The 13,369-nt window shown below is 42.1% G+C and overlaps 1 protein-coding gene across 2 annotated transcripts in view; it reads left to right on the forward strand.

Annotated features, from left to right (window-relative positions):
* Positions 1-13,369, forward strand: part of LOC122548891 (DENN domain-containing protein 3-like) — a 77,650-nt gene that overhangs the window by 30,892 nt on the left and 33,389 nt on the right. For both annotated transcript variants that reach the window (XM_043687818.1, XM_043687817.1), the window contains exons 5-7: positions 165-304; positions 4,167-4,278; positions 6,962-7,081. In XM_043687818.1, coding sequence (XP_043543753.1) covers positions 165-304; positions 4,167-4,278; positions 6,962-7,081 — 372 coding nt within the window. The remainder of the gene's footprint in view (positions 1-164; positions 305-4,166; positions 4,279-6,961; positions 7,082-13,369) is intronic.

Genomic DNA, 13,369 nt, shown 5'->3' on the forward strand with positions numbered 1-13,369 from the left:
CTGATGGATCTTTTTCCTTTTACTTATTTAAGTAAGATCTACCTCACTGGAAAGTGGCTATAGCGTTTACAAATTAGCTTTGGAAAAATCTGAATGGCTTGCATAGAAAATATAAAGTTCAATCAATACCATTTTGAGTAATGTGATTTTGCTTCTGTTCACAGGAAGGAAACAGTTTTCAGAATGGGCAAGCACATTGGGATGCAGCTGTGCAAAAGTCTAGGATGTCTTTATATGCTCCTTTCAGTATTTGTGTGATATCTAAATTTCCTTACTTTACAGCCTTTAAGGATTCTCTCTCCTGGTAAGCACTAGCATATGATTGTGTTTTTGTAACTGTAGTGCAGCTTGTTAATGGTTAACTGCTACTGTTGAGCATCTGTGGTAGTGGATGGCTTGAGTGTTGATGATGTGGTGCTAATGAAACAGGTTGCTTCATCCTGGATGATGTTGAACTTCTGGAATGTTCTTGGAGCTGCATTCATTCTGGTAAGTTTAAAGTATTCCATCACACTTCTGAATTGTGTCTCGTAAATAGTGAAGGACTTATGCCTGAAACGTCGATTCTCCTGCTCCTTGGATGCTGCCTGACCTGCTGTGCTTTTCCAGCACCACACTCTTGACTCTGAACTCCAGCATTTGCAGTCCCCACTTCCTCCTAGTGAACAGACATTGCAGAGTCTAAAAGTGAGTTCAGTGCCGGAGAACTCCTGACCTGTTATTTTAGTCACAATATAGTATTTATTTGCTGGTCCAGTTAAAGTTGTGGTCAATTGCCCTAAGATGTTAATTGTGGGAGATTCAGTGATTGTGAATCTCCAGGCGCAATGCTTAAATTCCATCTCATTTGAGATGGTCATTTCCTGGCACTTGTATTGCATGCAAAATATTTGCCACTTGTCAGCCTGCTGATTATCCAGGTCTTGCTCCATATGAACATATACTGTTTCTGAGGAGTCGTGAATGTTCCAATCATCAGCAAACTTCTGACCTTGTGATGGAGGGAACGTCATTGATGAGGCAACTGAGAATGCTTGAGCTTAAGGCCTGTTAGTTTACTTTGTGCTATGCAATGGCAGTTACTTCCCTTGCATGCATGTAAGACAGCTGGAACTTGACCAAGCAAAGACATTAAATAGCTGCAGCAGGTTTGTCAGGATCTTCTCATGGATTGGCATTGAAATATTTTATTATGAAGTAGTTTTCTATTCAAAAGAAATTGTTCAGCTCTGTTTCTTTTTTCTAACAAAGTTATTACTTAGCAATATGTATTTTGCTTGATTATGAATTTGATCTTGTATAGTATGAGTTAAGGTCTTGGTGAAGTCTTCCCCAGGTTTGAATGAGGTGGGCTATGGCGAGAAATTTGGAAGAATTGTTGGGATGTTGAGTGCTCATTTCTTGAAGTTGAGACCAGCAAGCTGCATTTTCCAGTGGCGTTCTGGGAGTTGAGATGAGTTTCTTGCCAGTAAGTGGTGAAGAACCTATTACTGGGCAATATTGTTCATGAGCACCCTCAGTAATACATAACTTTATTTAAAGTCAGGTTCCTATTTTAGCATATATTGGATTGAGACTAGACACTAAGAATTCCTGACATGAACATCAGAATGAATACTTGATGACTCTAGATCACAGCTTGCTTTTCCGGACTGCTTTATTAAACACCTGGCATCAACATCTTGAGGCAAACTCAATGGGCAGTTTCCCATCGTACACTCATGGCTCTTGTATAATTATGACATATATGCTTCTGAACTTCTTAGATGCACTTTTGAATACATGTTGCCATGCTGTTAGAAGGACAGTTTGCATGTAGGGACAGATGTTCAGCTTGTGGATTTGACTAGATGCATCTCAGAACTGCTTGCTTGCTGTCCTAGCAGACACTCATTTAAACCCTTCCTGGGTACTTACAGCCTCCTGCCTTGCTTTGTCATTGCCTTGGTCCCTCAGCCAGAGCTTAAAGGCTTGCCTTGCTGTTCAGTGCAGACAGAAAGCCAGGAAATTTTTAATGCTTGTTAGTAATCATCTGTCAAGGGTGTGACAGCACAATGCTATGGCAGTCTCATACATATTAACAGGAAAAGACAGCATAGATAAAAATAAACTACTTACATTGGAGATTGTAAAACTAGTGGGCATAATTTCAAAATTAAGGCCAGACCACTCAGGAATGATGTTAGGAAGTACTGCTACATACAGAAAGGGTGGTAGAGGTTTGTAACTCTCCCACAAACAGCTAGATTAGCTGTTAATTTTAAATCTGAGATAAATGTTTGTTAAGCAAAAGATATGGGCCAAAGGCAGGTATGTGGAGTTAGACCACAGGTCAACCATGATCTTATTGAATAGCATAACAAGCTTGAGGAGCTGAATGGCCCACTCCTGTTTTTATGTTCCTATGTACCTGCTGCATGTGCCACCTGTTTGCATGGCAAACATGCTCCATGCACTTCAACCAAATGACAGTTTCACAGAGTAGAAGGGTAGTTGTCCTCAGTCGATTCAAGAATATCTGCTGTCCCTTAGGGGAGTCCCAGTACAGTCAGTCAAGGGCAACATATACTATCAGTCAGGGTTAGGGGCACCATCTCACTATTGTCTGGCCATAGACGCATGCATGCATGCGTGTGTGTGTGTGTACCGTGAGGGGCCTCCTTAAGATGGGCTGTCCACCTTAAGGAGATTGAGCACATTGAGCAGGAAGAACCGCGCCTTCAGCATGACAGAGTACAGTTGCATCAGGCAACGCATACCTAACAGAACTCAATTGATACCTGGTTTCATTAGATGAGAACTTGGTGTAGTGATCACTCATTGACTTCAAAAAACTTTTCTCTCCACATCCGAACAGTTTGCTTGTATTCTGGGAAAGAGATGCAGCTTGTGTTTGTTTGATTTCTGTTCATTTTTGTTTGTAAATAATTTGAAGGCTTTCCTACATATTATAATCCTACGTTTAATGATAATGTTCTGGGCTACAGTGGGTATTGGCGAAGGACTAGTATTGATTTTGAGAGGTTTGCAAGATGGGATGTTGTTATGGACTGTTGAGTCTTGTGGGTTGGTACTTAAACAGAGATTTGGGAGGGAGGTGCAGTTATATGTGCTGTATACATTGCATTGAGAAGTGCAGGTTTATAGCTATTGAGCCACCGTGCTGACAGTGAAGGGCAACTCTGTACACCCAATACTTCTCTGGACACGTGGCTAGGGTTCAAAGATAGTGTTGTGTATAGTGATAGTGTTGTGTATAGTGATGATAGTGTATTCCTGGATATCCCGGCAGTTCCTTCATCTTTGGTGAGTGACAGAATCCAGCCAGCATTGGACAAGGTGGGGTACCATAGGGTCGGTATATATAATAAAGGAGGTGGGTTTGGGATGATTACATAAGTGGGCGGCCTGGTGGCATAGTGGTTAGCACAGAGACCTGGGTTCAATTCCTGCCTCAGGCAACTGTTGGTGTGGAGTTTGCACGTTCTCCCCGTGTCTGTGTGGGTTTGCTCCGGTTTCTTCCCACAGCCCAAAAATGTGCAGGTTAGGTGAATTGGCCATGTTAAATTGCCCATAGTGTTAGGTAAAGGGGTAAATGTAGGGGAATGGGTCTGGGTGAGTTGCTCTTTGGAGGGTCGGTGTGGACTTGTTGGGCTCCGGTTTCCTCCCACAATCCAAAGAAAAATGTGCAGGTTAGGTGAATTGGCCATGCTAAATTGTCCGTAGTGTTAGGTGTGGGGGAATGGGTCTGGGTGGGTCGGTGTAGAATTGTTGGGCCGAAGGGCCTGTTTCCACATTGTAAGTAATCTAATAAATAAACTTCTTTTGCTTCATGGCAGAGATTCTTCTTTAAGGTTATTCAGTCTATCTAGTCCATATTGGTCCCCTGCTCAGTGGCAATTTCCAAGTGTGAATTTCTCATCTCACCATTCTAGGATGTTGCTTATAAGTTGTGATATGTTTGGGGTTTATCAAATCTCTTATTTATTGTCGGTGTGTTAGAAATTTCATAATCTAAAACAAGAAACTGCAGAGACACTCAGCAGGTCTGACAGCATTTGTGGAGAGAACGCAGAGTTAACATTTTGGGTCCAGTAACCTTTTTCAGAATTTAAAGCTTGTATTATTTTGTTGATATTTTTTATAATCTGTGGTCTCTTTCTCAGTCTCACAATGCAAGTGAAGTCATGTCATCAGGTGGACTTTGATCATAAAGTTCACCAATTTGCGGCAAAATTAGCATTGGTTCCCAGTTCACCACCTGGAACTCTCCATTTGGTAAAGTAGCATTTATCATCAAGTTATTTTTGTTAAAAGTAGTGGACTGAGTTCTGTAAACTTCAAATGCTGAAATAGAAATTAATGTGTTGAAGTAGTATTCCTTTCTTATATTACTGGAGAAAGGGAAGATGACATTTACCAAGCTTTGGTGAAAATAAATTTTGTAATAATCAAAAGTTTTTAACACTAACAAATAAACTCTGACTCTAACTTTCTTGCTTTTCTGTCATTCTTGCAATATGTAATATGAACCAAGGGAATGAGTTTAAAGAGTTAAATTATAGAGAAAGTTTGCAGGAACCTGATTTATGTTTAGTGTTTATAAAATTGAGGTCAACCTAAATGTAAAGTGCCTTAAGTGTCCGAGGGAATTGGTTGGAGAGGGGAAGGATACGGTGAAACTATTATATCAACTAGGAAAATTGCAGAACATTTTTAAACTTGCAGTTCAGCCCCTCAGAAGCGTCATAGTAAAGGGATAGTGGAGTTCTGGAACTCTTTCTGGTAAATCTATCAGTTGAAATTTTGTCTTTCTATGATTGCATTCTTAGGAATGTCCATCACCTAGTCCCAAATCCTGTCTTTACACTGAGAACACTGTCAATCACACTTGCAGGGAATACATTCATGCTGAGCAAGTTATTTTTCTCATTCATATTTGCTGTTTTAGCAAAAACACTTATACACCTGTGCTCTGTGGTTCCTAATCCCTTATGAACTGTGTTTAGATCTCTTGAAAAATTGGCCTATTCCACTCTAAGGAAAGCAGTCCTAACTTCTTCAATCTGTCCTTAAAGCCCATTCCAGATCAAGAAGCATCATTCACATAAACTGCTTCTGTACTGTCTCTTCTTTGTGTTGCATCCTTCTAAAGTGTGTCTGCCAGAACAGTACACTGTTGTCGAGCTGAAGTCCAATTTATACAATGATCTTATATAGGCTCCTCATAATTTCCCTACTGTTGTACTTTATACCACTATTAATGAAGCCTGGAATACTCTATACTTTTTTCACTGTTCTTTCTAGCTATCCTGTCATCTTTAATGACTTATGCACGTGTACACCCAGGTCCAAATGCTCCTGCACACCCTTTATTTTGTACTGACTCTCCATGTTCTTTGTATCAAAATGTATCATCTCTCATTTCTCTGCATTGAACTTCCTCTGTCATCCATCAGCCACTCCATCAACTTGTCAATACTGCATTGAAATTCCACACTTATATTTGCAATGCTGCCAAGTCTAATATCATCTGTAAGCTTTGAAATTGTCCCTTGCACATCAAGATCGAGATAACTTATATCTGTCAGGAGTAAAAAAAGGATCCAATATTGTACGCTACTACAAACCATCCTCTAGCCTGAAAAATACCCATGAAACATTACTATGTTTCTTATTCCTTAGTCAAATTTGTATCCACTTTATTATTGTCCCTTTTTTTTCATTAGCTATGACTTTTCTCACAAGTCTATTCCGTGGCAGTATATTGACTACTTTTTGCAAATCCATATACACCACATTTTGGCAATATCATCAACCCTCGTCAAAAACCTCTAGCAAGTTGGGTAGGCACAGTTTTCCCATGACAAATCTTTGCTGGCTGTTCTAAATTTCCTTTTTAATTCTATCCTGACTAATTGTCTCTAGAAGTTTGCCTTCCACCTTTGTGATTGCTTTTTACAAGAGAATGTAGTTGTGATATTTTCAAGTTCAGGAATTTTTCGCGTGTTTCAAAATAACTTTTTCGCGATTCTCCAAATTGTCCAATTGCATTTGCAGATAGGTAGAAAGGCAAGTTGTGAGAGTAATACAAAGAAATATTGAAAGGTTAAGTAAGTGGGCAAAAATGTTGTCAAGTGGAGTATAATATGGGAAAATGTGAAGTTCATTTTGGAAGTGAGAACGAAAGAATGGAATATTGTTCATTCTTACTTTATTTGAACAGAAATTATAGGAATCTGCAACACAACTTGGGAGAGACTTGTGCACAAAACACAAAGCTAGCACACAGTTGCAGCAGGTAATCAGGAAGTCGAATGGCATGTTGACCCTTTATTTCAGGAGAGTTGGAGTATAAGAGTAGGGAAGTCTTACTATAACTGTATAAAGCGCTGGTGAGACCACATCTGGAAAACCAGGAGCAGTTTTGGTCCCCTTATTGGAAGAAAGATTTCATTTCATTGGAGCAGTCCCAGTTAAATGGACTGGGACTCTATCCACTGGAGTTTAGAAGTATGAGGTGATCTCATTGAAACATACAGAATTTTTAATGGGCTTGACAGGGTAAAGGCAGAGAGGATGTTTTCCCCTGATGAGCGAATCTAGGACCAGAGAGCATCTTCTTAGGATAATGGGGCACCATTTTAAGACTCAGCTGAAGAAGAACGTCTTCTCTCTGAGAGTTGAGAATCTTTGGGGTTCCATGTCACAGAGTTGTGGGAGCAGAGCCCTTTAGTATATTGAAGGCAGAGGTAGATAGATAGATAGATTCGTGACCTAGGGTTACAGGGAAACACAAGAAAGTGGATGTGAGGGATGTTGGATCAGCTGTGATCATATTGAATAGCGGAGTAGGCTTGAAGTGCCAAATAGCTTACTTCTAATTTTTTTTTGTTCTTATTCATTTCTAAGTATTAGCTTCAAATTTATTGTAAGAAAACAATTTTAATATGTTTTTCAGGTATTTAATTTGAAACCTCTGCAGATTATATTGCCTTCAAAGGAGGATCGAAAATACCCTACAGTAGATTTGGACCTTCACATTCCTTTTCTCTGCTTCAAACCTGAGTGTATCCTTAAGGTAATTACTGCCCCATATTTGGAGTAACACTTGTCATCTCTTGTGGCATGTTTGCGTTCATGTTGTCAATCACTGACTATGCAATTTCTAAGTATAGCCTTACTCTTTGATTCCATCTTAACAATTTCTTTTTGACATAGTGATTACAAAGAACTTTCCCCAAGTCACTGCTTCTAATTCTCAAATTCTAAGCTACCTAAGCTTTGGTCTTCCATTTCCCAGAGTGAGTCATAATTTGCTTCAGGGATGAAACCTAAACACCTTTGTGTAGTAGGTTACTGAAAAGCTAATAATGTCAAAATGAGCAACATTGGCACTGCAAACTTGCTAGGGAAATGGGAAACTATCTGGACCATGAGGGAATAGGACAAGGAAAATGGGCACCTGGGAATATGGTTTAATTACTTCCCTTTTTTAAAAATGGTTTGACATATTTCACTACATTGAACTACCTAACTTATTAAAGCTGTGCTGAATAATTCCTTAGTTTGCCAAGCAGTTTGGTTTGATATTGGCCATACATTTTGATATCCACAGCATCAGAAGCACATAGATGGTTACTTGGCCTTGCATGTCTGTGGTGGCTGTCCACAAAGAGCATTTCACCAAATACAATTCTCATGCCTGCTTCCCATAGCCCTGCATATTTTCTATCTTGGGAGGATGGGTGGTAGGTGGTGACAAAGTGTTTGTGTTACTTGCTAGTAATTCAGAGTTTTAGGTTCATGTTCTGGGGAGATGGATTTGAATACTACCATAGCAGAAAGAAAATCTGCCATCCTTCTGTACTCTGGCCCATGTATGACTTAACTGACGGCAATGTGTTTAACTCTTAACTGCCCTCTGAAAATTTTTTCACATGTTTGCAAACTAGTGAACTGCTGAAAAAGTTAGAGAAAAGAAAGAATCCAGATAGACCACCCAGAGCACATGACTAGACAGTGGAAACAGCCCTGTCATAGAGTCATAGAGATGTATAGCATGGAAACAGACCCTTTGGTCTAACCCGTCCATGCCGACTAGATATCCCAACCTAATCTAGTTCCACCTGCCAGAAACCGGCCCATATCCCTCCAACCCTTGCTATTCATAAACCCATCCAAATGCCTTTTAAATGTTGCAATTGTACCAGCCTCCACCACTTCCTCTGGCAGCTCATTCCATAACCCGTCCATGCCGACCAGATATCCCAACCTAATCTAGTTCCACCTGCCAGAACCCGGCCCATATCCCTCCAACCCTTGCTATTCATAAACCCATCCAAATGCCTTTTAACTGTTGCAATTGTACCAGCCTCCACCACTTCCTCTGGCAGCTCATTCCATACATGTCCCACCGTTTGTGTGAAAAGGTTGCCCCTTAGGTCCTTTTTATATCTTTCCCCTCTCATCCTAAACCTATGCCCTCTAGTTCTGGGCTCCCCCACCCCAGGGAAAAGACTTTGTCTCTTTATCTTATCCATGCTCCTCATAATTTTGTAAACCTCTATAAGGTCACCCCTTAGCCTCTGACGCTCCAGGGAAAACAGCCCATTCAACTTCTCCTTATAGCTCAAATCCTCCAACCCTGGCAACCTCCTTGTAAATCTTTTCTGAACTTTTTCAAGTTTCACAACATCTTTCCAATAGGAAAGAGACCAGAATTGCACGCAATATTCCAACAGTGGCCTAACCAATGTCCTGTACAGCCGCAACATGATCTCCCAACTCCCGTACTCAGTACTCTAGATCCTGTTGTAATCTGCGGTAACCTTTTTCTTTGTCCACTACACCTCTAATTTTGATGTCATCTGCAAACTTACTAACTGTACCTCTTATGTTCGCATCCAAATCATTTATGTAAATGATTTGGACCCAGCACCGATCCTTGTGGCACTCCACTGGTCACAGGCCTCCAGTCTGAAAATAACCCTCCACCAGAACCCACTGTCTTCTACCATTGAGCCAGTTCTGTATCCAAATGGCTAGTTCTCCCTATATTCAATGAGACCTAACCTTACTGACCAATTTCCCATGGGGAACTTTGTCGAACGCCTTACTGAAGTCCATATAGGTCACATCTACTGCTCTGCCTTCATCAATCCTCTTTGTTACTTCCTCAAAAAACTCAATCAAATTTGTGAGACATGATTTCCCACGCACAAAACCATGTTGACTATCCCTAATCAGTCCTTGCCTTTCCAAATACATGTGCATCCTGACCCTCAGGATTCCCTCCAACAACTTGCCCACCACTGACGTCAGGTTCACTGGTCTATAGTTCCCTGGCTTCTCCTTACTACCCTTCTTAAATAGTGGCACCACGTTAGCCAACCTCCAGTCTTCAGGCACCTCACCTGTGACTATGAATGATACAATGCTACAAAATCCTCCTTATTAATATCGGGGCTTGTACTAAAATTGGGATTGCTGTCTCATAGACTAGTTTAAAAAAAAAACAGCCGAATACATTCATTTTCATGGAATTATGTCCAAGAAACAACCGGCATCATTCCTGTCACAGTCGAGATGGTGGCATAGTAGTATATGTGACGATGCTGCTCATTTAACAAGTTTATATTGTCTTGGTTTTTTTTCCAGGGGGGTCGTAAGACAAAAGTTCTGATATGTCTGGGTTTATCTACTTGAAGAAGCTTTTAAGTTTAAAAAAAACACTCATACAATGAAAGGGGAGTGGCCAGTTCTCTCAGCTCAGCTTTTCTCTGGTTTGTTTTGGTTTTCGCAATCTGGCTGTTTTGCAGCTGCTCGTCAGTTTTTGAGGCTGCTGGTCAAAGGCGTAGCTCCATGCTGACCCTCTTTCTCTGTGACACCTCTCCTGTAAGAATCTGTGTTTTATTTTTACCTTTTTTGCCAAGGGGGTGTTTATGGGGATGTTGCAACTATTGGAACAACATCATTAAGTTGCGATGGAGTCATTTGGATTTTCAGAGAAGTTATGTTATTCTATATTTTTGATCTCTTTTTGTCCATGTCTAAATAAATTTTATTTTGTTTGAAACTGAGTGGTTGGGCCAGCTGCATCATTCCTAGAATATCCACTATACACCTGCTTAAAACAACTAGAAAAGTCAGGGTGTGGGCTACCTTCTGGAAATGTTTTGAGGGGGTCTGGCCGGGTCCATAACGTATACAGTTGGGAGCCATCAACATTGATTCCAGATCCCAAGCTGGATGTGTCATGAACGACTTGGTTGCTGAATTGGGTCAGAAGCAGCTGGTGAAAGAACCACTAGGGAAAATAAGTACATCCACACCAATTGCATGATGGCTCTGTGGTTAGCATCACAGCCTCACAGCACTAGGGACCTGGCTTTGATTCCGGTCTTGGGAAGCTGTCTGTCTATATGGAGTTTGCAAGTTCTCCCTGTGTCTATGTGAGTTTCCGCTGAATGCTCCATTTTCCTCCTATGCTCCAAAAATGTGCAGGCTAGGTGGATTTGCAATGGTAAATGCAGAGTTACAGGGATAGAATAGAGGCTGGCTCTAGGTGGAATGCACTTCGGAGTGTCAGTGCAGACTCTATGGGCCAAATAGCCTCTTGCCACACCATACCGATTCTGTGATTCTTCAATTAATCCATTCGTATTAGTTCTTCAGGATTGCGTCCTAGCCCAGCCATCTTCAGCTGCTTCATCAAAGGCATTCCCTATGTCAAAAGGTCAGAAGTGGAGACATTTGCTGACAGTTGCTCAGCATTCAGTACAATTCTGACTCCTTAGGTACTGAAGTAGTCTGTGTCCATATGCAGCAAGATCAGGACAACATCCACAGCCTTGGGCTGACAAGTGACAAGTAACATTTCTGCCTTAAGTGCTAGGTAATAGCAGGAGGTTTCATGACCACGTTTGACAATATCATAATGTTTTTTGGGGTCTGGAGTCAATTTGAGGTCTTCAAAGGCAACTTCCTCCTTACTGTATACCGTAGTGCCACCACCTTTGAGTCAGTCTTGTTGTTGGGCTCGGACATACCCAGTGATGGTAATAGCTGGAACATGTCTGTATTCCCAATTCCTCCGCTTTCGTCGTATCTGCTCCCAGGAGGACCAGTTCCACCACAGAACACACCAGATGGCCTCCTTCTTTAGAGACCGCAATTTCCCTTCCCACGTGGTTAAAGATGCCCTCCAACGCATCTCATCCACATCCCGCACCTCCGCCCTCAGACCCAACCCCCCCAACCGCAACAAGGACAGAACGCCCCTGGTGCCCACCTTCCACCCTACCATGCAAAAATGCCATCCCGTATTCCCAATTCTTCCACCTATGCTGTATCTGCTCCCAGGAGGACCAGTTCCACCACAGAACACCCCAGATGGCCTCCTTCTTTAGAGACCGCAATTTCCCTTCCCACGTGGTAAAAGATGCCCTCCAATGCATCTTGTCCACATCTCGCACCTCCATCCTCAGAGCCCCACCCCTCCAATCGTAACAAGGATAGAACGCCCCTGGTGCTCCCACCCTCAGACCCAACCCCTCCAACCGTAACAAGGACAGATCCCCCCTGGTGCTCACCTTCGACCCTACCAATCTTTGCATAAACCCAATCATCCGCCGACATTTCCGCCACTTAAAAAGACCCCACCACCGGGGATATATTTCCCTCCCCACCCCTTTCCGCCTTCCGCAAAGACCATTCCCTCCATGACTACCTGGTCAGGTCCAAGCCCCCCAACAACCCACCATCCCGTCCTGTCACCTTCCCCTGCCACCACAGGAATTGCAAAACCTGCGCCCACACCTCCTCCCTCACCTCCAATTTAGGCCCCAAAGGAGCTTTCCACATCCATCAAAGTTCTACCTGCACATCCACCAATATCATTTACTGTTCCGTTGCTCCCGATCCGGTTTCCTCTACATTGGGGAGACTGGACGCCTCCTAGCAAAGCGCTTTAGGGAACATCTCCGGGACACCCGCACCAATCAATCACACCCCCTGTGGCCCAAAATTTCAACTCTCCCTCCCACTCTGCTGAGGACATGGAGGTCCTGAGCCTCCTTCACCGCCGCTCCCTCACCACCTGATGCCTGGAGGAAGAATGCCTCATCTTCCGTCTTGGAACACTTCAACCCAGGGCATCAATGTGGACTTCACCAGCTTCCTCATTTCCCCTTCTCCCACCTCACCCCAGCTCCAAACTTCCAGCTCAGCACTGTCCCCATGACTTGTCCTACCTGCCTATCTTCCTTTCCACCTATCCACTTCACCCTCCTCTCTGCTCCTCGGATGCTGCCTGAATTGCTGTGCTTTTCCATCACCACTCTAATCTAGAATCTGGTTTCCAGCATCTGCAACCCTTGTTTTTACCTAGTATATCTATGTCAGGCTGTTACTTAACTCGCTTGTGGGCCAGCTGCTAACTAAACAAGGAGGACTTGGAGAGTTTATGGCACAACGTATGCTATTGTCATTTCTGATGCTTTGATTGATGTCAGTGGTCTACCTGGTTTCATTCCTTCTTTCAGACTTTGTAACAGTTTGTTAGAACTGACTGGCTTGTTACACCATTTCAGAAAGCAGTTATGAGGTAATCACATTGCTCCAGCAGTTCAAAAAGATAGCTCACCATCTTCTCCAGGATATCTGCATTAAATGCTGGCCTAGCTACTGATTCCCACATCCCACAAATGAATAAAAATCAAAACACCATTTCCTCTCGAATACCTTGCACCATACTCCTAGCTGGTGTATTCCAGAACCTAAGCACTTGTTGCATTCTCTTTTTCTCAATCCTCCCATAAATGGAAACAGTTTCTTGTCATCTACTCTGTTTAGGTGCCTTATGGTCTTTTTAAAAAGTTCTTTCATGGATATGAACACTGCTGGTCAGACCAGCATTTGTTGCCCATGAGATCAGTAAACAGGCAACATTGTGGTTTTGGAGACATGCATGTGGGCCTGACCAGGGAAGGATAGCAGATTGATTCCCTTGAGAGATATTCATAAAATAAATGAATTTTTATGGCAATTGATGATTTTCTGGTCATCATCTGACACTGGCTTTCAGAATGTATTGATTAACTGAATTTAATCAATATGTATTGATTAACATGTATTTGTATGCATGTTCTCCAGGACAGTGTCCTGGGTCTTTTGGATTATTAGTCCTAACACATTACTATACAATAACTACCAACATGCCACTGTTTTCCTATACAGTTTTTAAAACTTTGATCAAATCTCCTCGTATTTTCTTCTACAAGATAAGTCTCCATTTCTGCAACGAATCTAGTTAACTGAGTTTCCTTAAGAACTTGAGAGATGTTTCTGTGCTCTCTCTCATGCTTTC

This window comes from Chiloscyllium plagiosum, chromosome 4 (genome assembly GCF_004010195.1).
Source record: "Chiloscyllium plagiosum isolate BGI_BamShark_2017 chromosome 4, ASM401019v2, whole genome shotgun sequence".
Classification (NCBI taxonomy): domain Eukaryota; kingdom Metazoa; phylum Chordata; class Chondrichthyes; order Orectolobiformes; family Hemiscylliidae; genus Chiloscyllium; species Chiloscyllium plagiosum.